At 36.3% G+C, this 26,432-nt stretch overlaps 1 protein-coding gene across 10 annotated transcripts; it reads right to left on the minus strand.

The window, feature by feature from the left end:
* Nucleotides 1-21,641: 21,641 nt before the first annotated feature.
* Nucleotides 21,642-24,773, minus strand: LOC142544095 (uncharacterized). Of its 10 annotated transcripts, XR_012820037.1 has the most exons (8): nt 24,177-24,773; nt 23,715-23,789; nt 23,537-23,626; nt 23,340-23,404; nt 22,184-22,286; nt 22,025-22,098; nt 21,869-21,901; nt 21,642-21,768 (listed from the first exon to the last, which is right to left on the minus strand). XR_012820037.1 is itself a non-coding variant. In XM_075651181.1 (5 exons), exons 1-5 carry the CDS (start codon nt 24,192-24,194, stop codon nt 22,132-22,134), a joined length of 300 nt encoding a protein of 99 aa, XP_075507296.1. In that variant the 5' UTR covers nt 24,195-24,773; the 3' UTR covers nt 21,912-22,131. The 10 variants fall into 10 exon arrangements, 1 of the variants encoding a protein (XP_075507296.1); XR_012820034.1 differs by having other exon boundaries at nt 22,184-23,404; XR_012820036.1 differs by having other exon boundaries at nt 21,764-21,901; nt 22,025-22,286.
* Between the last annotated feature and the right edge of the window lie 1,659 nt (nt 24,774-26,432).

Below are 26,432 nucleotides of genomic sequence, written 5' to 3' on the forward strand. Positions count from 1 at the left end.
CCGAACTATTCATGTAGTGTAGAAGAGGCAGGGGCAGACCATCTCACATGGTCTTTTACGAGGTTCTCAGGGAAATTTTCTGATTTGTCAAAATTTTTGGGTCAAATTGATATTATATGAAAAATTAATCAAATTAACCTCTGGAAATAAATTTTGATAAAATTATCAAATTTTTTTACAAAATAAATAATTAGAATTAGATTTTAATTATTTATAACATAAATGTTTTACAAAAAAATTAATTATTAATGAATTAATTGAAGTTAAATAAATGTGGTTAATTAATATATTAATATATTTCTAATTATGAAGACTAGTGATAAAATTACAAGATAAATGATTTTTTGATAATATTTGATATTACATAGAAAAAATATGATCAAGAGCATGACCAATTTTCTAAATATATGTTAGGAATTTTACACGTGTTTTTATTTATTTGATAATTATGTAAAGTGAGTTTGGTCTATGCCTCATTCTTACCCCTTAAAATTTTTATTCTAATGTGCCATGAAAATTTAATGTTAATGTTAGATTTAGTCGAAAATCAAAATTTGAAGATGCTAGGCCCAAATCTTCAAGAGTTTTAAAGGTCGAAGATATATAAAATATTGGAAGCTAATATAATCTTGCATTTATATCCCTACAATTACCTAGGTTTTAGACATTGATTCATATTTGGCTCATAAGGATCTATTAGTTATCTGTTATCGATCATCTTTTATTTTTTATAGTACATGTGATATTATATATAATCAGTATGCATATTATTATTAATATAATAACAAGAATTGCATGAATCCGAAAAACATACAAATGAACATGTCACGGTATTTTAAAATTAATGATGAAAAAATTTTCAAAATTAAAATATCTCATTTTAGATAAGAACCAAAATTATATCAAGCCCATTAAAATAAAAAATAAAAGAATCCATCAACTGTGGTTGCATGATGAATGTTACCCGTAGTCAGTATTTGACTCATATTATTGGGGAGGCCGGGATGTCGGAAATATGCGACTTCCACTTACATATTTGATGTGAACTATGTGGAACTCCAATGAATTTGGCTCATATTATTGAGAGATCTCACGACGACCATCCACTAAGGTTCAACATTGATAGGTCGGGCTCGACACATGAAGAGAAAGTGAATCATATTATTGGGCCCCATCAAACATGAGACAAAAATAAGTGAGGGTTGCAAGGAGTTGTAATTGAGCTCTATCTTTAGAAATTATGATTGGCTGATATTATTCGAGATCATAATTTAGAAATTGAGCCTTGCATACTAAGGAAATCGGATTTTTTTCATCACAGAGTGGTGAAAATGACAAAATAGTAGAAGAAAATTCATAAAAACAAAAGAATATATTTTATGTCCTATAAAATATTTTAAATAGTCGACAATGATTATCTGTTTCATTTTCAGTATATTTACGATTTTCTCACGAAATCAATTTATTTTTTTCTCAATTAAAATAAGCTAACCGAACTTTAATTTTCAAGATTGGCTAAGAAAAATTGTTCTGAATTTTGAGAAAAATGACATACACACTTATGTCAGTCTTGTTGGATCATGCGTGATGGTGTGACCATAGTATGCGAGCTTAAGTGTAATATGCTCATTTCTATGTCAAATGAATTGTATAAACAGTTTGAGAAAATTAGGAATGCTTCTGACATTCAAATGCACACGCAAGATTTGTATGGTGGTTGAAACTCGTACATTGAACCACACTACTCTCAAGGAGCTCATGACTATACACATGCAAGATAAGGCCTCGGGTCATGAGCATGGGTACATATTATTGGGATTTGTAAAAAAGATAGTGGGCCTAGAATTGATTATTCCCAACGAGTTAAATGATGAAAACATCTTTTTTCGCTCCCTTCCTCGTGTTACGGGTTTTTGGTGAACTACAATATGAATAAGATAGAGGCAATCCATAAAGAGCTAGTTAATATGCTTACGACTTACAAGATCACCATAAACAAGAAAAATGTTGTTTTCTTAGTGGTATCCTCGTATGGTACGAAAAGATGTTCCACAAGGTCCCTCACAAGAAAAACAAACACAAAAAAAGCAAGCTTCGAAGAATACTTAAAGATCTCACAAAGTCCGATAAGTTAGAATATGTTTATTTTAACTACAATAAGCATGGATATTGGAAAGTATCTAAGCCAGACGTAATATTCTAGAAATAGGTAGATTTCAAAGAATATGGTGATATTCCATTAAAAAATGTCCAAATGATTTAAAAAAAATAAAAAGATAGTCTAAATAAGGCACACTAGGTTAGGACATATTTGCCAAAGAAGAATGCATTAGTTAGTGGGAGAGGCATGTTTGACATGTCATACATAAACTCTATTAAAACATGTTGTCCTGTCTCGGAAAGAAAGATGACCAAAGCCCATTTCCTTGGGAAAATGGAGTGTACACATGATCTATTGGATTTGATCCATAAAGATGTGTGTGGCCCGCCAAGTGTTAGCACAAAATATAAACAATCTTAATTCATTACCTTTACTAATGACTTCTTGAGAAGTGTGAATGTATATTTAATGAAACACAAGTTTGAAACTTTTGAAAAGTTCAAAGAATTCAGAGCGGAAGTATAGAAACAATTAGCAAAGAGTATTAAAACACTTCGATCTGATCGAGGTGGAGAATACTTAACTACTGAATTTCAAGACTACCTTAAGGAGAATGAAATTCTCTCACGGTGGACCTCACTCGTGACACCCCAAATAATTGGTGTGTCAGAATGTCATATTCGGACATTGATGGTCATGGTTCGATCTAGGATTGATTCACTATCATAATCGGACATTGATGGTTATGGTTCGATCTATGATGGCTTCACTGAATCGCTGCCATATTTTCAGACATTTGCGCTTGAAACTGCGGCAATGTTGTTGAACCAAATTCATACGATGACAGTGGATGAAACTCCATATTAGATATGGATAAGAAAGCCTCCCAAATATTCTTTCGTAAGAATATGTGAATGCCTACTTATGTGAAACAAGAAGTGAAAGACAAATTGGATAGTAGAGCCAATTTGTGCTAATTTGTGGGTATCCAAAAAATTTCATTGGATATTATTTCTATGATCTCCATGAAACAAATGGGTTTATTTCAAGGACGTCACCTTCTTGGAGAAGGAGCTTCTATTAGATAGAAAAGTTAGAATGATATAACTCAAGGAGATAAAAGAAACACTCACTCATAAAATAGTAGAATCAACATCTCAACAGCCAGTTGAAGAGATACAACGTCCTAGAAGATCCGAAAGAGTTTCAATACCATATAAGAATATGAGCCTGCTCTAAGAGAGCCAAGATAAGCCCATTCCTGGATGGGATTCAAGAAACTTAAAATAAGCATTGTCTGATGCTGATTCATCTAAATAGATTGAAATCATATATTCCAAGATGGACTCCATGTATCCGAACCAAATATGGTCTTTAGTAGATACACTTGAGGAAATTATTCCCATAGAAAGCAAATTGATTTAGAAAAGGAAACTTAAGGTGGATGAGAAGGTAATGACCTTCAAAAAAAGATTGGTAAAACAAAGATATATTCAAAGACAACGTAAACATTTTCTCTTGTCGCAATATTCAAGTCCATTAGGATCCTACTAGTCATAACTGCATGGTATGACTATGAAATATAGCAGATGAATGTGAAGACAACATTCCTTAATGATGATATCAATGAAGAGATTGATATGTCTCAAGCCGAAGGATTCACATCAGTAAGAAGTGTGCATAAAGTATGCAAACTTCAGAAATCCATCTATGGACTCAAACATGCATCAAGGAGTTGGAATCTCAAGTTTGACAAAAAAATCAAAGAGTTCAATTTTGTTAAAAACCCTTAGGAACCTTGCATATACAAGAAGGTTAATGGGAGTACAGTGATATTCCTAGTACTACATTTTGATGACATACTACTAATTGAGAATGATGTAGGGATGTTATAATAAACTAAAGTGTGGTTAGCTAGTAAATTCTCCACGATGGATATGAGTGAAGCATCCTATGTATTATGAATAAAGATCTGTAGGGATAGATAAAAAATAATATTCTAGGGCTTAACAAATCCAATTATATAGATACCATAAGGAGGAGATTCTCTGTAAAGTCCAAAAATATAATAATGTAATCAACTGCATGCAAATCTAGAGAAAATCGAAAATACTTAATTAAATTATTTTAATTGCATGAATTCAATGTGGTAGGCATGCTTACATGTTTAAAGTGTAATTTTTTCTATTAGAATGCCTAAAAATGTGTTTTTAAAAGTTATTCGAGATGCGATCGAGGAACGGAGACCGAGGAACGTAAAAAGGGAAAATATTTTTATTAAATGACTATATTTAATTATTTAATATATGGCATATTTAGTTTGAAATTTTTTGAAACTAGGGTCTTTTGAGGTGTTTTTACGCGCCGAGTCGTATTTAAACCGATATTTTATTTTTGACGAAAATAAGGACTTTTTTGGAACTCGGCTAATATTTTCAAAAACTTTTCTAAACGAAATATTTTACCTACTATATAATGGGCCTATTATACTATGGTTATTTGGCCTAAACTCCTACCCAAGAATTTCATTTAAAACGTTGATTTCCCAGACCCTAAACAAGACACAAAACATACGCACACCTCAAGAGACCTAGAGCAACCGAACAACACACACACACAAGGCAAGTAGCTTTCCACATCGGTTTTTGAAGAATAAAAACGCAGCAAGGATCCCTCACCTCTCCGCCAATGTCCCTCACGTCAAGAATTTTTTTTCGTGCGTTAAACACGCAAAGGCATGACTTAATCTTTTTTTGCTCATCGTTCATACCATATTATGTGTATTTATACATGATTGCATGAAAAAATGATATTATTTCTTCTATTTTCATTTTTATGGCATATACATGTTAAAACTTGAGTTTTCATGCTTTTAAATTCATGTTTTTGATGCACAAAATGGCTGACATGATAGGCTCTTTAGAAGGGATGTTTTTCAGTAGGTTTAAGGTTCATAAGGGGCATGGTGAAGGACTAGAATGAGCCAAGGGAAGATCTGCACGTTTTCTTTGGGTTTAAAGGAATAAGGGTTCGGTTTTAGGGCTCTTGAACGGGCAGGCTGTGAGCTACTGTTGGGACATGTCCAAGGTTTCTAAGAGGGTCTAGTCATGGTCCTAGATGGCTGATACTATACCTGGTGCGAGGAGATGGGCTGTAGAGGCTAGGCTTGGTTGCGTAAGGCTTGTAGTTGACGGGTTGAAGGTTGTGGCGTGCATTGTTCTCTAGGCTGGTCTAAGTTGGTCCTAAGGTATTTTTTCTAGGTCCTAGGATGGTTGACTAGGGGCTGGACATGGTTGTTAGGGTCTAGGATAGAAGTAAATTATGGTTTCCTAGGGCTAGGGTTTGGTTGACTAAGGGCAGAAAATTCAGAAGCTTGCTAGGTGGTTTCTATGAGTTTTAAATGGCTTGATTTGGGTTTCATAGGTATGGTTAGGTGTTAATAAGTTGTGGTTCAAGTTTGATAAAGTTTGGTTAAGTTTCGAGTCAATTCAGGTTAAAACCGCAACGTAGGTTCAAGATTTAAAATGAATTAGGAAATTATTCAAGGGGCTTAATTTTACTTCTATGAAATGTTTATGGGTGTATTTTAAGGTGTTATGTTAAGTTTGGATGGATTCGGCTCGTCGTTTTAAGGTCCAAGGGTAAATTGAGAAAGTTAGGGTTTCAGGGGCAAAAATGTAATTTTACACCTGACAAATGTTAGATGTCCTGGAAGTGCCCTGAATGCTGTATATTTAATGCTAAAATGTTTATTTTAAAAAGGTTATGGGATTTCATGATGAAAAATGATAAAGTTAAAAGATGTGTTACATGCTTGGTTTAAAAGAAAATGATATCATGCATGAATTTTATAAGTGATGGATGTGATAAAAGGATTTGAAGGAGGTGACTAGATTTTAACTTATATGAATACGAAAAGATATGATGATATGTGAGGCCAAGGCTCAGTTGACGGGTGAGAGTGTCGCTGATGTCCTCGCCGCCTGGTACCATTGTTATATGTCAGATTGATCAATCGACCAACAGCTGATACAAAAGTAAAAATTGATTATCTGAATTCAATAAAAAGAAAATGTATATGTATGCGATAAAAGGAAAAGGATGTGATAAAAGGAAAAAAAATTTAAATTTTATGCATATTCATGAAATTTATTTTGTTAAAAGTATTTTCACTATTTTATGTGAATGTATACATACTGCTTGTTATTACGGTTAAGGGTTGATGAGTCGTTAGACTCACTAGGTGGGAATGATGCAGGTGAGTATGATTTTGATGATTTTAGAGGGATTGATGGTAGAACTGGCTGGACTGATTGTGAACGTAACCCGGGGACCATTGCTAGTTTTTCCGCCCTATTATGATTTATGAGTAAAGATTTTTATGTCTTTTATTACTTTCATGTTTTTGAGTGGTTTTTGAGAGGATTTAAGAGTTTATGCTATTTTTACGTTTGGTTTGACGATTTTATGTTTTACACTGTGTTTTGGATTTCCCAATGATTTGTTGGTGTGTTTATTTTACAAAGTGCAAAAGTATATTTATATATATATATAAATATATATATGTAAGTATAAATTCGGCCGAAGCCTTAGGGTTTTTTTAATAAAATAAAATTGTTCTAGTATATTTTAAAGAAAAATGAGTAGTAAACATTTCAGTTGGTATCAGAGCAATGTTCTTGCAAAGGGTTATGCCACCGCCAATTCTGAAAAGTTCAGTCGCAAGCCTCAAGTCTATAAATTTCAATGCTTTAAATGATTTTATTGATGGTACCTGCATTTTTACATGGTTTATATACTTAAGTTACATGTTTAAACGCTTTTTGAACTTAATTGATATTCATGCTTAAGTTGTCGAAAAAGGATTTTTGATATGCTGCATGATTAGAAGTTTAGATTTAAAATGCTTAGAATTTGCAAAACGTTCAGATATAAAGCGTCCTAGACGCGCACTTAGTACCGATAGGCAAGCTGAGACTCATGAGGATTGTAAAGAGAATGCACCCCCACCTCCCAATGGGGATGCTGCTACACGTGTTCTGGAGGGTATGGCACGTTTCTTTGAGCATCAGGCTCCGAGGCCACAGCACGATATGCATGACCAATTCCGGAGGCTGGGTCCGAAGTAGTTTTCTGGCACCACCGACCCATTTTGAGGGTTGGATTATATCTCTGAGCTGCATTTCCATTATCTAAATATGGGGGATGCTGAGCGGGATAGGTGTGCTACTTATATGCTGGGAGATGATGCTTCTCTTTGGTGGGAAGGAGCTGAACATTGTGTCAAACTAGCCAACCTCCCTTGGTGCAATTCAAGAACATTTTCTATGAGAAGTATTTTACTATTGATGTTTGAGGACGCTTTCAGAGAGAGTTTATGACTCTCCTTCAGGGGGACATGATTGTGGCTGAGTTCGTTAGGAAGTTTGACAGGAGTTGTCAATTTGTGCCCCTTATTGCTGGGGATGGTGCTGAGAAACTGAGGCACTTCTTGGATGACCTTTGACCTACTATACGTCGTGACGTGATGTTGATGCGACCGACGGATTATACAGCTGCGACTATTTGTGCTTTCCAAGCTGAGCAAACCCTGAAGGATATTGATTTGAGATTCATCACAAGAGACAGTAGCACCAGAAGAACTCTCAGCCAGTCAAGAGGCAATTCACGGGACCTCCCAAAGCTCAAGGGCAGCAAAAGCCCCAAGGATAGTGGAAGAAACCCGGGCAATAAAAGCTACCACAGTTTGGAGCCCCAAAACCTGAAGACAGGCCACAGGGCGAAGAATGCAATCGCCCACACTTTAACAAGTGCATTTGGGGAATATAAAAGTGCTTCATATGCAAGGAGGAAGGACATAAGGCCATTGACTGCCCAAAGAAGCAAGGACCAACTGTTACCAGAGCTTATGTTATGTATGCTGAGGAGGCTGAAGTTGAGCCAGATACGACTCTGATTACTTTTAACCTAGTTGTTTAACGTTTTTATATTGCTTTGGTTGCATGAAATGTTTAATTGGTTATGAGAATTGATTGGGATAATAAGAACCTTGAAGAAAATAAGTTGCATGCTCTATCTTAGTTGGATTTAAGAGATGATATTGAGAATTATAGAAATTGGCATAAAACATAAGCTTTAATAATGAAATGGAATGATTTAAACCAAAATGAGAATTTTAGGGCCTAAAAATGAAGGGACCGAAATTTGTGGTTTATATTGCATGAAAAATCAAAACTTAGGGACCAAAGTGTAAAATCGAGAGTTCAAGGGGTAAATTGCACTAGGCCGAGAATTTCTGGGGTAAAACTGTAATTTTTAAGAAGTCTAGAGACTGAAATTCAGATGACCAAAAATTCTAAGGCGAAATCTTGAATTTTCGAAAATTTAGGGACTAAATGGACTAAATTGCAATGTTTTGAAAGTTCAGCGGCTGTTTTGAAAATTCTAGATAAACATGCTATTTCTGCAAAATTTGGAATTTTAGGGATCAAAACTGTAATTTTGAAGGGGTTAAGGCTGGAATAGATTGAATTCTACTACTTATATAATGAGTGGTTCTCGAATCTCATCAAGTTCTATCATCCCGCCTTTTCTATCTAATAGAAACTCCTTCTCCAAGAAGGTGACATTCTTTGAAACTAACACCTTTGTATCAGTGGGATAATAGAAGTAATATCCAACAGAGTCTTTGGATATCCCACAAAGTAGCACAAATTGGCTCTGCAATCCATTTTATCCCCCACTGCCTGCTGCTTCACGTAAGAAGGGCATCGCCTTATTCTTAAGCAAGAATATTTGGGTGACTTACACATCCATATCTCATATGGAGTTTATCCACTGCTTTGTCTGAACTTGATTCAACAACCTTGCCACTGTTTCAATCACATATCCCCAAAGGGATGGCAGCAATCAGTGAATCCCATCAGAGATGATGTGAATCCACGTATGAATAAAAAGCAAACACGATTAATGTAGAATCGCGCCCTCAATTTAATAACGAACAAGGAATTCGTGTTGTTTTGTCCCGATCTTTTGCATCAAGTATGGTGTGATTTTCACCCCTAAACTACGAGGTTTAGTAATAAAGAATCACGATAAAAACAATCGAAACTAGAAAGAACCTTCAAAGAACAAGCCTATGACAATCCGTGCAAGAACGATCGACAAACGCCACAAAGTTAAAACTTTGATAAGTTTGATTTTGGATTACAAAGCAAGAGCCTTGAAAAAGTTGAGAGAAAAAACTCTAAAACTTTGATAAAAATATCAATAATCTGAATAATGATTGTTAATTTTCGTCCAAATATCTTTTAATAATAAAGGGATATCACAAATCTAGTTGCCAAAATAAAGAAAACTCTATCTAAGGAAATTCTGCACCAAATCTGCGAAGGAACACGGACCCCGTGTAGAGGTCCGGGAGGGGGTCCGTGTAGACTCAGCCATTGCTGGAAACATAGGACACGGACCCCGTGTATGGGTCCGTGCTTGGGTCCATGTAAACTCGGGATTTCTTCATCTCGGATGTGATGTACACGGACCCCGTGTAAAGGTCCGTGCTCGGGTCCGTGCAGCCTTGGTCCTTCAAAAAATGTGCTTGAATAATATTCCTTTGGTTCCCGAACTCACTCCCATGCATCACGGACCCTTTGGCACTTTGCTCCTTGCACGTAAGCCCTCCTTGATTGCTCATAAGCCCATTCAACGCTTCTTTGAACTTCTTCAGACGTCCCCTCGTGATTGGTCCCTCTGGCAACTCTAATGGATCCCATGCTTTCCTTGGAGCTTGACCACCCGTGTTCGCATCATCCTCCCCTTCTTGAAAATGATTTGTCCTCAAATCTCGTTCATCACCTACATCAAACAAAGAAAGATCACTACATTGAAAGTAGAACTGACGTTATACTTACCTGGTAGATCAAGTTTGTAGGCATTGTCATTGATCCTTTCAAGGACTTGAAATGGTCCATCGTCCCTAGGTAATAGCTTTGAACGTCTCTGGTCGGGGAACCTCTCCTTCCGCAAATGTAACCACACCCAATCACCCTTCTCAAAGACCACCTTCTTCTTCCCCTTGTTGGCTTGCTTGGTATATTGCTCATTTTTCTTCTCAATGTTGGCTTTTGCCTTTTCATGCAAACTCCTAACAAATTCAGCCTTCCTTTTGTCATCCATATTTAACCTTTCACTCACAGGTAAAGACATCAAATCCAACGGAGTTAAAGGATTAAAACCATAAATAATTTCAAATGGCGAATAATTTGTAGTGGAATGCACGCAACGATTGTAAGCAAACTCAACAAATGGCAAACAATCTTCCCAATTCTCTAAGTTCTTTTTAAGAATGGCACGCAAAAGTGTTCCCAAAGTTCTATTAACAACTTCAGTTTGTCCATCCGTTTGAGGATGACATGTAGTAGAAAACAACAACTTTGTGTCCAGTTTAGCCCACAATGTTTTCCAAAAGTAACTCAAAAACATAACATCACGGTCGAACACAATAGTCCTAGGCATGCCATGCAACCTAACGACTTCTCTAGAGAATAAATCAACAATGTTAGAAGCATCATCAGTTTTATGACATGCTATAAAATGTGCCATCATAGAAAATCTATCCACAACAACAAATATAGAATCTCTCCCCTTCTTTGTCTCAGGCAACCCCAAAACAAAGTCCATAGAAATATCAACCCAAGGTTCACTAGGGACGGGAAGTGGTGTATACAATCCATGTGGTTGTGTTCTAGATTTAGCTTGTCTAGAAGTTATGCACTTTTCACACACACTCAACATCATGCTTCATATGTGGCCAATAGAAATGTTCATGCAATGCACTTAAAGTCTTAGCCACACCAAAATGTCCCATTAAACCTCCCCCATGCGCCTCCCTAACAAGTAATTCACTGAATGGATGATCTATGGATGCACAACCTATCTTCTTTAAACAAGAAACCATTATGCACATAGAATTTTTCATGTGGACCATGCATACAAGTTTCAAACACACTCTTAAAATCCTCATCAAGCACATACAACTCCTTGACATGCTCAAACCCCAAAATTTTTTATTCCAAGGTAGAGATCAGTACGTACCTCCGTGGTAGTGCGTCGGCCACTACATTTTCTTTACCTTGTTTGTACTTGATTATGTAGGAGAATGTCTTTATGAATGCTACCCACTTGGTATGCCGCTTGTTAAGCTTTTGTTGACCCTTAAGGTGCTTTAGAGACTCATGATCCGTATGAATCACAAACTCCTTAGGCCTCAAGTAGTGCTGCCACGTCTCTAGAGTCCTCACAAGTGCGTAGAACTCCTTATCATACGTTGGATAGTTCAGGGCGGCTCCATTGAGTTTCTCGCTGAAGTACGCCACCGGTCGACCTCCTTGCATCAAGACTCCACCAATACATACACCTGAGACATCACATTCAATTTCAAAGGTATTAGCAAAATCAGGTAAAACAAGTAAAGGAGCATTAATTAATGTTTCTTAATAAGATTAAAAGACTTCTCTTGCTCCTCGCCCCAATAGAACGGGACGTTCTTCTCGATTAGCACCATCATCGGTGCTGCCAATGTGCTAAAATCCTTCACAAACCTCCTATAAAAGCTTGCAAGTCCATGAAAACTTCGGCCTTGACCAACAGTAGTAGGCGATGGCCAATCTCGAATAGCACTTACCTTGTCTTCATCCACTTGTATCCCCTGTGAGCTTACCACAAAACAAAGAAAGACAAGTTTACTTGTACAAAATTCACATTTCTTTAAGTTAGCATATAGATTTTCAGCCCTTAGTGTGATTAGCACAAGTTTCAAGTGACCAACATGCTCATCCAAGTCTTTGTTATATACTAGGATATCATCAAAGTAAACAACAATAAATTTTCCTATGTATGCACGCAAGACATGGTTCATTAACCTCATAAAGGTGCTAGGAGCGTTAGTTAAGCCAAAAGGCATGACCATCCACTCATATAACCCATACTTGGTTTTAAAAGCCGTTTTCCACTCATGACCTTCTCTCTTCCTAATTTGATGATAGCCACTCTTTAAATCAATCTTGCTAAAAATACATGCACCATGCAACTCATCTAACATATCATCTAGTCTAGGTATGGGATGCCTATACTTAATGGTTATGTTATTGATTGCCCTACAATTTACACACATACGCTATGAGCTATCTTTCTTAGGAACTAGTAAAACAGGTACAGCACAAGGTGACATGGACTCACACACAAAACCTCTATCTAACAACTCACTTACCTGTCGTTGAAGCTCCTTAGTCTCCTCCGGATTGCTCTTATAAGCTGGACGATTCGGCAATGCACTCCCGGGTATGAAATCAATCTGGTGCTCAATCCCCCTCAACTGGTGGTAGTCCTGGAGGTAGTTCCTCCGGAAATATATCATCGAACTCCTGCAAAAGTAAAACAACAATGTTCGGAAGGGACCCGACTATATCACTTGTGTTAAGGAGAATCTCCTTGTAAACAATCAACACAAGTGGTTCATGTGTGTGCATTAAATGTTTCAACTCACTCTTTTGGGCCATATATGTTTTCTTTTTGGTCCCCTTTCCCCTCATTTTCTTTTCTCTCATTTTCTTTTCTCTCTTTTTTCTTTTGTATGGCTATCTCACTCTTTTGATCACTCTTTTTTTCAGCCATTTCATTTTTATTTTCATAGGCCACCTCACTTTTTAGTTCACTCTTTTTTTCGGCCTCATCTCTTTTTTTTTTTCAATTGGTCCTCCAACACTTGCTTTGGGAACAATGGAAGTAATACAATGGATTCTTTCTTCAATACAAATGAGTACTTATTCTTGAACCCATCATGTGTCATTCTCCTATCATATTGCCACGGCCTACCCAACAAAATATGACAAGCATGCATTGGCACTACATCACATAAGACCTCATCCACATACTTCTCGATAGAAAAAGACACCAACACTTATTTGTTCACCTTCACCTCTGCACAATCATTCAACCATTGAAGCCTATATGGTTGAGGATGCTTTAATGTAGGTAAACCCAATTTTTTGAGCATCTCACTACTAGCCACATTGGTACAACTCCCCTCATCTATGATTAGATTGCAAACCTTTTGATTTACAAAACACCTAGTGTGGAACAAGTTCTCCCTTTGGTTAGTATCATCCTCCTTGACTTGGGAACTCATGATTCGCCTAGTCACTAGTGCTTCACCTACAACCGCCTCATATCCCTAATCAGGACCCTCTAATGGAGGCATCTCATCATCATCATCAACCTCACTATGCGATTCATACTCACCATAGTCATTTAAAATCATCACCCTTTTATTAGGACATTCACTAGCAATATGACCCAACCCTTGACACCTAAAACATCTAGTATCTCTAGCTCGAGTAAGAGGAGTTTCAGATTTGCCTTGCACTCCTTGTTTAGGCGCCTCTTGTTTGGTCTCAACCTTGGGCTTGGTCACCACCTTATTCTCCTCACGTTTCACCACATGTGGTCGCCAAGAAAGATGATGAACTCCCAGCTTGATTAGTGCGGCCAACTCCTCGCCTCTTGAGTTGTTGCTCCGCCTTTATGGCCATTTGCACCATCTCGTCTAGATCCAAGTAGTGCCTAAACTCCACTTGATTCTTTATTTCCCTGTTCAAACCACAAAGAAAACGAGACATCGTCGCCTCACTATCTTCCTCAATATTTGACCTAATCATGACTACTTCCATCTCCTTATAGTAGTCCTTCCACACTCTTCAACCCTTGCCTCAAAGTTTGTAACCTCTTAAACATCTCCCTATAATAATGATTTGGCACAAACCTCTTCCTCATGACCGTTTTCATCTCATCCCAAGTTTCAATGGGTCTCTCATTATACCTCCTTCTAGTGGTCACTAATTGATCCCACCAAATGAGAGCGTAGTCTAGAAATTCCACCACCGCCAACCTAACCTTCTTTTGTTCGGAGTAGTGGTGACATTCAAATACAAACTCTACCCTCTTTTCCCATTCTAAGTACGCCTCCGGGTCAGATTTCCCATGGAAAGAAGGAATTTTCATCTTAATACTACCCATGTTACCATCTTCCCTATTTCCATCATATCTACCCCGTACAGCTTCTCTTCTTCCTCTCCCAAATCCTCTACCTCTTCCATTCCTACCCCAATTCTCATTTTGACTCTCCTCATCTATTCCCAAATCATACTCCTCCTCTTCTTCTCCTCTACCCAAATCTTTAGACTTAGTTTTACCACCACTAGTACTAACTTCAAGTCTACTCATCCTCTTATGTAATTGCTCCAACTCAACCCTCATCATTCGACTAAAATGCCCAAACAACGCCTCCATTTGAACCTTAGACAACCCCGGGTTCGAACTATCTCCTACCTCCCTCTCCATTTAATTTCAAATTTGTACCTGCAAGAAAACATTAGTAGAAAAAAAAATGTTCCTCACCCAAATGCTCACGGTCACTCCAAGAAAGTCGCTCGTCACTCCTCTCTTATTTTTTTGCTCACAACAAATACTCACCGTTCACTCCAAAGAAAATGCACTCGCACTCATGTGTTTTTGTTTCACTCAAATTTAATAGTATTCTCGAAAGTGTGCTCAAGCTTTGTATTTGTATATCAAACAATCAAGTCCAACTCGTGAACAATTGTAATCGACTCACTTAGACTGCGTAGACAAGCAATTTGAAGATAAATAATTTTTTTTTGAGTATGAGAGGCAATTGAATATGACTCTACGAAAGAAATGGAGCGAAATACTCAAAAGAAATAATGGTGAATTTTCGATTTTTTTGTACTCTTTTTTTTAATTATATCTCGAAAATCACCAAGAAAAAAATAAAAATAAAACTTTTTTTTTTCGAGAGTCACAGATTCACGAAAAGACGAAGAACGATAAACCAAAACAGATCTGGAAACGAACAAAGAAATAAACAGATCTGACAATTGAAGAACAAGATACTTACTTGAATTCAATGAACCTAAGCTCTGATACTAAATGATGTGAATCCACGTACGAATAAAAAACAAACACGATTAATTTAGAATCGCGCCTTCAATTTAATACAAACAAGGAATTCGTGTTGTTTTGTCCCGATCTTTTGAATCAAGTATGGTGTGATTTTCACCCCTAAACTACGAGTATAGTAATAAAGAATCACGATAAAAACAATCGAAACTAGAACGAACCTTCAAAGAACAAGCCTATGACAATCCGTGCAAGAACGATCGACAAACGCCACAAAGTTAAAAATTTGATAAGTTTGATTTTGGATTACAAAGCAAGAGCCTTGAAAAAGTTGAGAGAAAAATCTCTAAAAATTTGATAAAAATATCAATAATCTGAATAATGATTGTTAATTTTCGTCCAAATATCTTTTAATAATAAAGGGATATCACAAGTCTAGTTGTCAAAATAAAGAAAACTCTATCTAAGAAAATTCTGCACCAAATCTGCGAAGGGACACGGACCCCGTGTAGAGGTCCGGGAGGGGGTCCGTGTAGACTCGGCCATTGCTGGAAACATAGGACACGGACCCCGTGTATGGGTCCGTGCTTGGATCCGTGTAGACTCGGGATTTCTTCATCTCAGATGTGATGTACACGGACCCCGTGTACAGGTCCATGCTCGGGTCCGTGCAGCCTCGGTCCTTCAAAAAATGTGCTTGAATAATATTTCTTTGGTTCCCGAAATCACTCCCATGCATCACGAACCCTTCGGCACTTTTCTCCTTGCATGTAAGCCCTCCTTGATTGCTCATAAGCCCATTCAATGCTTCTTTGAACTTCTTCAGACGTCCCCTCGTGATTGGTCCCTCTGGCAACTCTAACGGATCCCATGCTTTCCTTGGAGCTTGACCACCCGTGTTCGCATCAAGAGATCAGACCATGTCCATCAATGTCTGATTGCGACGTTCTGACACACCATTCAACTGGGGTGTGGCAGGTGGAGTCCACTGTGAGAGAATCTCATGCTCTTTAAGGTAGTCTTCAAACTATGTACTCAAGTATTCTCCACCTCGATCTGATTGTAGTATTTTAATAATATTTCCTAGCAGTTTCTGAAACGTCCACTACTAATTTTTCTTTGAAAAGTACTATAAAATTTTTTCCCTAACTTTTTCCATTCGGCCGAAATATACCTATACATATATATTTGTATTTTTCACACTACTTTAAATATAAACCAACCAACTATATTTGAAAATCCAAAGGAAAATAATTTAAAACATAAAATCGTAGATCGTCAACCAACCTAACATTAACATTTTCAAAAACAACTTAACTTTAACATCCTCTCCAAAAACCTCTCAAAGCATATCATAAAATCTTAAAAGTACAAATCATTAGCACAAGTAAAAAACATAAGCCATAAACGTAAATCATAATCGTAAGTTAATTGCGGAAAACTAGCGCTGGTCCTGGAGTCATGTGCACCTTCAGTCCAGCAAGATCAACCATCAAGTCCCTCGTTAACATCAACTTCGTGCTTAACTGCATCGATCACACCTAGTGAATCTATTGACTCAGCAAACCTTAACCATGATAACAAGTAATACATATACATTCATATGCAACAGTGAATATACTTTTACTTAAAACAGCATTTCATGAACATGCATAAACATAAACATTTTTCCTTTCATCACATACTTTTTCCTTTTCATCATATACATTTAAGTTTTCCTTTCATTGAATTCGGATCGTTAATTGTGACTTTCGTATCAGCTGAAGGAAGATTGATGGATCCATCTACGTATAATCACAGTACTGGGCGGCGGGGAGATAGCGACACTCTCACCCGTCAACTGAGCCTTGGCTTATCATATCCTCATATCATGTCGATGTAAATATGATCGTCGGGCTCCCTTTGGGGCCTTCTCCCATAAATGGGCTCCCTCTGGGGCCTTTTGTCTCACGATATCTCCAATCATATCATCGTATCATCGTATTAGTCACAATCAATTCACCTCCTTCAACCTTTCATATTTCCATCACTTATAAAAATTCATGCATATATAAATCATTTTTCTTTTAAACCAAACATGAAACACGTCTTTTAGCGTTAACGTTTCATCATATAAATTCATAAAAATTTAAAATAAATATTTCAGCATATATTACAGCATTTAGGGCACTGCCAGGACGTCTAAAATTTTTAGGTGTAAAATGACCGTTTTTCCCCTGAAACTCTAACTTTCTCAATTTATCCTTACACCTTTAGACTACCCAAATCATTCCAAACTTAACATGAAATTTTAAAATACACCCATAAATATTTCTTAGACATAAACTTAAGCACTCGACTAATTTCCCAATTCATTTTTAAACTTAATCGCACATCCCAGTTTTAAGTCTTATTGATTCGAAACTTAACCAAACTTGAACCAAAGCTTAATAATGCCTAACTAAACCATATTCAACCCAATTCAAGCCAATTAGGACACTTGATCCTGCCTAATAAGATACTGAAAAATTCTACCCTATGTTGATCAAACTCTAGCCCAAGCCATCCTCAAATCCATCGAACCTAGACCCTAACCGAGTGGACCAGACCCTGACCAACCCTCTTAGGACCGTAACCGTGACCTAACCAGGCACCGGACCGAACCTAAAGAACCTAAAAGCCTCAGCCCCTCAAACCCGATCACACACGCCTGCACCTGGTTTCCTCCCTCACGTGATCGTCCCTACCTTCGAGCCATCCCTAGTGCAGCCACCTTAGGACCCTACGGACCCTACTTGACTGAGTCTAAAGGACCTGAAAGCCCAGCCCCTCAAACCCGATCACACATGCACATGCGCGCCCCCTTGCCCTCAAGCGATATCCTAGCACTTCGAACCACCCCTTGTGCAGCCACCCCCTAGGACCAACATAAAGCCCTCGTAGGACTCCTAGCCATGCCCTAACAGCATCTATAGCCATGGCTCACAAGGAAAGCCCAATCCGAAGAGTCCCAACCCACTAGGACTCTTATTTTCGTTTTTTATGATACCTGATTATGTCCAGCCTTTGATCATGCCCTTAAGGTCTCGAAAAATAGTGGAAAACGTCCCTCATGAAGCCCCTACCATGAAGCCCCTTTGTGCAAAGGTATCGTAAGCTTTGGATCACAAAAACATGAGTTATTGACATGCTATGAAATAAAAACAAAAATAAATAAAAGACTAACATATTTTCCGTGCAAAACATACTTCAAACATGTAGTATGGTGTGATAGATGAGTGAAAAAAGATTAAGGCGTGTCTTTGCGTATTTTACGAACGAAAACATTTTGCGATGCGAAGAACGGCGACATAGAAAACCCTAGGATTATTCCCCTTCAAAAACCGTGGCTTCCCTTCTTCAAAATCTTGTGTGTGTGTGTGTTTTGGGGAAGGGGAGAGTTCTTGTGTGTTTATGAGTGTGGGGCGTGTGTTTGAGGGGTTTTGGGGTAGGGTTTGGGGCTTTTATTTTTTATATAAAACTCCTAGTATAAGCCTAGGCCCATTAACATGGTATAATAGGCTCATTAGGCCCATTTAGTAATTTTTAAAATATTTTTTTAAGAAGGTTCATGAAAATATTAGCCGAGTTCTCAAAAAGTTCATATTTTTGTCGAAAATAGATTACTGTTTAAAAATACGACTCAGCGTATAAACACACCTCAAAACACCCTATTTTCAAAAATACAATATATCATATACCATATTTTAAATAATTAAAAATAATTACTTAATAAACATAGTTTCTCTTTTTCAGCACTAGGTCTCCGTTCCTCGATCGTGTCTCGAATAATTTTTAAAACATAGTTTCAAGCATTCGTGTAGAACAGTGTATTTTAAACATATAAGCATGTACCTTATATTTAACTCATGCAATTAAAATCCTTTAATTAGTCATTTCCATTTTTCCTAGATTCGCATGCAGTTAGGTTACGTTATCTCGCATTTTCGACCTTACAATTTCTCTACTTCTGCTCTGAATTCTTTGAATTTTCAAAGGCTTCAGACTTGTATTTCATTAATACATATACCCAAACCTAGAATGGTCATCGGTAAAGGTAATGAAGTAGGAATGGCCAAATTTCGTGCTAACATTTAGTAGGCCACACATAGCTGTATAGATCAAATCCAACAGATCATGTGCACATTCCACTTTCCTTAGGAAAGAGGCCTTGGTCATTTTTCCTTTCAGACAGAACTCACATGTCTCTAGAGAGTTTATGTCCGACGAGTCAAATATGTCATCTCTCACTAGCTTGAGCATCCTTCTTTGAGAAATATAGCCTAGCGTGCCACAATAATGCTTGGTTTAGACTCTCTTGTTTTTTTTTTGTTTGTCGTTGTTGTTATTATGTTTACTTGGACATGATTGTTTGGAATATTTTTTTTTATTTTTAATTTATAGAGGTTGTTTTGTATTTCACCCGTTCCAATCAAACATTCATTCTTGTGAATGTTGCAAACATCTTTGCTAAATAAACAAGAAAATCCATCTTTATAAAGCATAGAAATGGAAACAATATTTTTAACTAAATCTAGAACAAACAAAAAGTCTCTCAAAAGTAACTTAAAATTATTGTCTAATTTTAAATAAACGTACCCTATGGTTTGTGCAGCAACTCTTGCTCTATTGCCCATTCTTAGGAAACACCCTCCCGCAGTCTTCTATTTCTTATCATCGCCTATAAATTATTGCAAAGATGAGATCCACATCCCGTATCCAATACCCAAGAAGTTGAGTTAGTGAGAAATTTATTTCAATATAGAACATACCATTGGCAGAGAGTTGTGAGAACCTGAATTTAATTATTCAACATTTGGCAAGAATTAAAAATAATTATTTTAAAGTACTAAATTTAAATAATTAAGCCAAATAATTTTAATTGTGTGTTAAGAATATGTATTAGAAAATATTGGAATTATTGACGATATTAAAATATATATTGGAGTTTAATAGCACAAGAGAGTTGTAAATATTTGGATCGGGTCACACTCTAGTATTTGGGCTAAATCATTAAATTCATGTATATAGATAAGTGTATATAAGAACCCATTACCCCAAAAGCCCAATTCATTTCTCCCCAAACCTCACGCCTCTCTTCTCTCTTGCATCCAATTTTCTTCTCCTTCGTGAGCAGTTTCTCGTTGCCTCTTGCTGCTAGGAAGCGGATCTCCATAGCTCACCCAAGCTAGCCCAAGAAGTCCCTCAGCCCTCCTTGCCATAATCAACATAGAAGAGCTCGTTTCTTGTTACCATGTTTCTGCCAAATTGTTACGCTTCCTTTCCAGGTTCTTGATTTCTATTTTTCTTGGTTCTTTAGAGTGTGAAGAGGTTGATTCTAGCTTCATTTCAGTTCAAATGAAGATTTTGAAGGTAATCCCTAAGCCTAGGTTTACAATTTTGTTCATGGAAGTAGATGTTGGTTTCTATTTTGAGTTGCAGGTTTTTGCTTCTGATTTTTGGGTTTTTTTATGGTCTTGCGCTAATATTCTTGACTTGTGGTTAAAATAGAACTTATATATCTATGTGTTATATTTCTGTATCCGCTGACAAAATGGAATTTCAATTAGAAACGGATTTGATATGATTTTTCTACCAAAATGTGTCAAAATGGAATTCTGTGTTGGAGCTGCGTGGAATAGGTACTATAATTCGAGTTTACGACCTATATTCATTCGGATTCTGGACTTATGATTCAATAAAAGTTGTAAAGCTGTGTGTTGTCTTCGTAATGATATAAGAATCGTTATATACCATTAAGTATTGATATCATTATGCTCATTTTGCCGAAATTGCTCAATTACAAATTTCTGCCGCGAAGTGCGTATGTAGTAGCGTCTTCTTGATAATTCTGGTATTTATCTGTTGAGATTCTAGAAATTTTTTCTTCTAGGAAAACATAGATATTTGAGTTGTCTTTAATTTCATATTGACGAATATTGATTTGAGTCAATGATGAGTTAGATATGAATTTTATACTCATGAGTGTCGAACATGAATCTATCACAAAACTTAGTTCTCATGGTTTCTGGTTTTGGTTGTTTTTCAATGTCGAGATGGTAGGATTTATTTATAATTTCTTTTGATGAAATATGGGATTTTGGGTTAGGTTTCCAGCCACGTATGATAAGTGTGTTTTGGTTAAGTTTTGGTTGAGTTATGAACTTAAAACCGAGATTAGGTCCAAGTTGGAATTAGTAACTTATATTTGGCAAAAAGTTGAATATTTATTTGATGGTAATAAATTATTTTGCACAGGATTTAGTAGCCAGGAAGCAGCAACGAGTTCATAAGTTATTGTGGTAATTTAATTTGAAGGTTAAGGTACAGATAGATCGATTCCTTACAACGTCTATAACAACGTGTAATTTAGTTGATGTGATTTATGATAATTATGTATTTATGTATTCTTTGTGCTGTTATGTGTATCTTTAAGATTATTCATCCTTTCTTGAAATAAATATTATTTTTAAATATATTGGAATAATATGTGGATTTATATGTATTGTTGAGCACGCATTCATATCGAGCCATGACTCCATTGTTTCCGAGATTTATGTTTATTCTTGGATGAGTTATTTAGACATCAGAGCCAAGGGCGTTTAAGCGTCACACCTCTGATGACTAGCGGAAGGGCCAAGCAGTTCTACAGACTGACACGCCTGACAAAAGTTCTACATACACATAGAATTATTAAAATGACAAAAGTTAAATTGTATCCATAGAATAAAATCATTTTAAACAAGGTCAGTATCAAGAAAAAAAAACAAGTACCTTCGGATCATTATCATCAGCAGAATTTGGAACCTATTGAGAAACCAAAACTAAATATCAAAATACATAAAAACAAACAACCCAATGTAAGCAATATATGGACATTTTGAGATAACTGTTTAAAAGCAATTCAATAATAATTATATAGAAACCTACATTTCCAAATAGAACCACCACTGATCTATTTTGTTGCATCGCCTTAGTCATTTTATTTGGATCCCTCATATACTCTGGAGAAACATAAAAGTCAACTGTGGATAATCTTAGCTTACACCTACTGCGTCATAAGAATAACTTGAAAGTCTCAATGGAAACCTGATTAAAGGCATGCAATTTATCTCTAATAGCAGCTGCGCCAGTTGTCATCTGGGTTTTCCGCTGCCATTTATCAATTGATTTGTTTCTAAAAGAAACGATTCTACAGAGAAAAATTTACTATGAGTATAAGTCACAAAATACTATGATCCCAATTTCACCGAGGCCCTAGAATACAGTGAGGTTACGTCATAAAGAAAATTAATATTCTTGCTAAGACATTCAATTATCCATTACTGACCCACAATAATCCAAATGAACAAAATCATCAAGAATTTGCTAACGTCTAACGATGGGCAATTATAGACCTAAACTTATATTGAAGTAGAAAGAACTGCATCCAAAACCAATTATCATCTGCTGCCTTTTGAAACCAAAGAAATCCAAACTAAAACTCAACATCTCCACAGCTTCAGAGGATAAACAGCAGAATCAAATATAAAGTATAAATCAAGAAGAATAACAAAACACACCACGATCTAGATGCATGTTCCAGATATGTTAGGTTGAAGAAGAGCTTAAGCAATTATGATTGTGTTTAAAGTTAAACCATAATGAACCTACCAAGTGATGACAGTGCCTATCTTGATTGCATTTGAGAAAAATCTGCAACCATTCTTCATCAATATCCCCATTGGAGTAAATTGAGGTTTCTAATTAGTTGTAATCTATCATCGAATTAGCTTTGGGAAAACCAACCACCTATTAATGTATCAGCATTCAACTAAATTGATACACGAAGCAATTATCTTCAGTTTTGTTTTTGGGAGAAAATACATTGACAGCAGAACCATGTTTTTAACATTTTATAGATTAAACAAAATGTCACATTGGTTCCTACTTCATGATGCAGAACCAAGTAGATGTTAAATTTAAACTGTGAGATATCTGAAACCAAATATCATATTTTATAGAATGAACTTTTGCATTCTTAATGAATAGTTAGTTAATTTGAAACATGGATCATGAGGTTATTTCTGGAGATTGTTGACGAATTCTGCTTTTGTTGCTAAATCAGGCAAAATATGTTGACAATAAAAACAGTACTAGGGGCAACAATGGGAAAAAAGCACTGAAAATGATGATAAAAGTTAAGCTAAACCATGACAGAAATCTTCAACAAAAGGGCCGAGTTAGGATTACAAAAATTCATTACCATGAGACACGGACATGTAAACCTTCAACAAGGTGTGCAATGGATGGATTGTTCTTCAAGAGCGCCTGCCAGAATCATGGTAAAGGAGAAACGAAAGAATTCAGCAGATATATGCAAACTTTAAGATAATATTTCATAAATAAAATAGAAATAATAATAATTTAATTGATGTAACACAGAAAACTTTTCCTTTTTACCTGTTGTAATTCCAGTATAGAATGCAACGTCTTCTTGGAGGAATCAACTAAATCTGAATAGGCTTCACTCACTAAGGATCTAACTGGCTCCTTTAAACAAATTTTTTTTAGTGAAGATCTTTTAAAGCTCTATATGTCATTTAATCATTTACTAAATGGATCAAATTCCAGTTGGAACCTGTGGAAGCCTGTTGGAACTTGAGAAAGCTTTTTCCAGCAAGAATCTGAATTCAAGCGTCTTGTCCCAGAGAGCCTTCCCAAGAGAGGAGATCAGTACGTAATCATAAGATCACAGTACATCAGCTAATCATACAAAGAAGATAAACCCAGCAAGGAAACAACAAAAATAAAAGGCACCCAATTATGTATGAGTTGAGACATTTCACATCTCATTAATCAAATGGCATAACTATTGACAAAAGAAAATCATATAAAAACAATCAAGAATCTAAACAAGGAAATATTATCATTTTCATCAAACCCATCGACAAAACCAACAATTTATCTCAAAATAAGCCAGTGAATGAAAAGAAAGAAATTTGATGAACAACTTTTCGATAAAATAAATGATCTAATGATAACAAAAACATAAATGTAACGTGACCATAGCTCTATACCCTTTGGCTTTTTACAACCTGACCTTTTTGAATATCCTCATCTTTTTGTCGCTTTAGATTCCTCGATAGATCACTGAATTGTAATCAGATGCAATAAATTAAAATATAATGAGAAATATAAAGGTTAGAATTCTAAAAGACATACTGAAGAATGCCAGGACAGATTAATCATCCATTCATGAGACATTTTCTTTGGTTGATACTTGATATTGATTGACACATTGACAAGGAACAAAAAATTTCGGAAGCTACCAGAACCCAAATACTTTTACATTACCACCGAAAACATATGTTCCTTTGGGCAAAACCGTAGAAACAGAAATGCTATAAATAATTAAGGCAACACTACTAAGGCGCGCATACCATTATAACCAATAGTGCAACAATAGATTGTAAAAAGTAGGATGTTTTAGAGGTATAAAAAATTTGAGGACCCGAGATTTCAAAGAAGGAAAAGTAAAAGCTTACATAACTTGAATCCTAAAGAAATATATGGCTTCCTATAAGAAAAACGCGCAACACCTCAAATCTATCATTGAAGTTTATTCTTTGACATCAATCCATAGTAACCACTTTTCACGAGTGATGATATCCGGGTGAATCGGTTGAGCTGGGTCGGAGCAATTCACCGGATGATGATTTGTGTTTTGTTGAAGGAAATGATCAAGGTATATATTTGTGAGCTATGGCTTCCACTGTGACCTGCAGAAAAGGAGATGAATTCGTGAATGGGCGCCGGAAGAGTGTCCGGCGTAGCCACTCCGATGCTTAAGTCAGTAGGTGAAGAAGAGTAAAACGGCTGTATATGTTGTGATATACGTGAGTGCTTGAGAGTTCAAAATTCTAGAATCTGTAAATGAGAAGTATACACTGCTATTTATAGGAGAAAATCTCATGATTACCTAGTTTTCAGTGCCCACGTGCTAAGTATGGTAAGGCGGCTGTCCATACCCTACTTCTGATGACTTCTCTGTCACACCAAACCCATGTCGTTCTGACAGAACTGATCGCCAAGAATAAGATAGCTCATACTGATACACTCGAGTGTGGTGCGCTTCTCGAGGTAGCTCAGATATAAAGTTCCCGAGAGCTTGCACGAGAGCCCGGGCTTCTGATTGCCCGGGGAGAAAATATCACGGGCATCCCCATGCCCGGCTGCTGAAGAAAGTAGTCTGACTCTGATTTGGTCTATTCATTTAGCTTCTCGGGTCATCCATAACCCGAGCTCTTATGGGGGTATCACCACCCAGTATCACCAACGAGTATGAGGCCCAACTTACGATCAAGAGGAACACGATATGCTCTTGAATCGGCTCCCAACTACTTAGCATCCACATTTCACAAACAAAAATGACACTAAGCCATAGAACAAACACTGATAAGCACATAGTATAAATCGGGAGTCCTATACATATTAAATCTTTTGTATTTTATTATTTTGTTCATAAATATTAAAATTCAGTTTAACGATAATAATACAATAATGAGACAATTAAAATATAATTTAATAAAAAAATTAACACATAATTTCTTCAATCCATTAAAAAAATAACATGAACCAACCGTTAAGTTTTTTGGGTCGTTCTTGAGTTTTCTCGAGTTATTTCCATTCTTGAAATCCATCATATTCTAGAAAAAGCACCAATTATGGTTGTTCTTCACTACCACGAAGCTCCATTTCCGAGTCAAATGTGAAAGACCTCCAATTTGAACTATTTACCGCGAGAGAAATGAAGAGAAAATTTTTTGAGATTGAGTTGGAAGAGAAGACAGTGAGATATCATGTATTGGTACAACTTCAAACCTTTCAATTTGTTCATTTTATTATAGTAAATTTATATTTTGAAAATCTGTCATGTTCTAAAACTCGACTTCCAGATTATCAAAAATTGAGCAAGACCTAGCATTTTGGGATTTTGTGTCGTGTTTTGATGAATTTGGGTCAACCTCGACCCAAACATATAAACTTGACCCAATTATATTAAAAACTGGGTCGTCTAGGTCATGCTCGACCTAGAACGAACACACGACCCAGTTTTAATATCAGTTTTAGTTCGGTCGATTTTATGTGTCTGGGTTGAGATTGAAAAACTCGGCCCAAAATTTTCATTTTTTTCCATGCGAAATAATAATTTCTTGTTGTTTTGTGTTGATTTATTTTCCCACCAAACTCGAAAAAAATCAGTTTTATGAGTGCAAGCTGAAGGTCTCATTACACTGAGGTGTTTTGTAAAATATGTTCATTTTAGTATGAAAATAAGTTGGAGCAATTGGTCCAA

This window comes from Primulina tabacum, chromosome 1, assembly GCF_025594145.1.
Source record: "Primulina tabacum isolate GXHZ01 chromosome 1, ASM2559414v2, whole genome shotgun sequence".
NCBI lineage: Eukaryota > Viridiplantae > Streptophyta > Magnoliopsida > Lamiales > Gesneriaceae > Primulina > Primulina tabacum.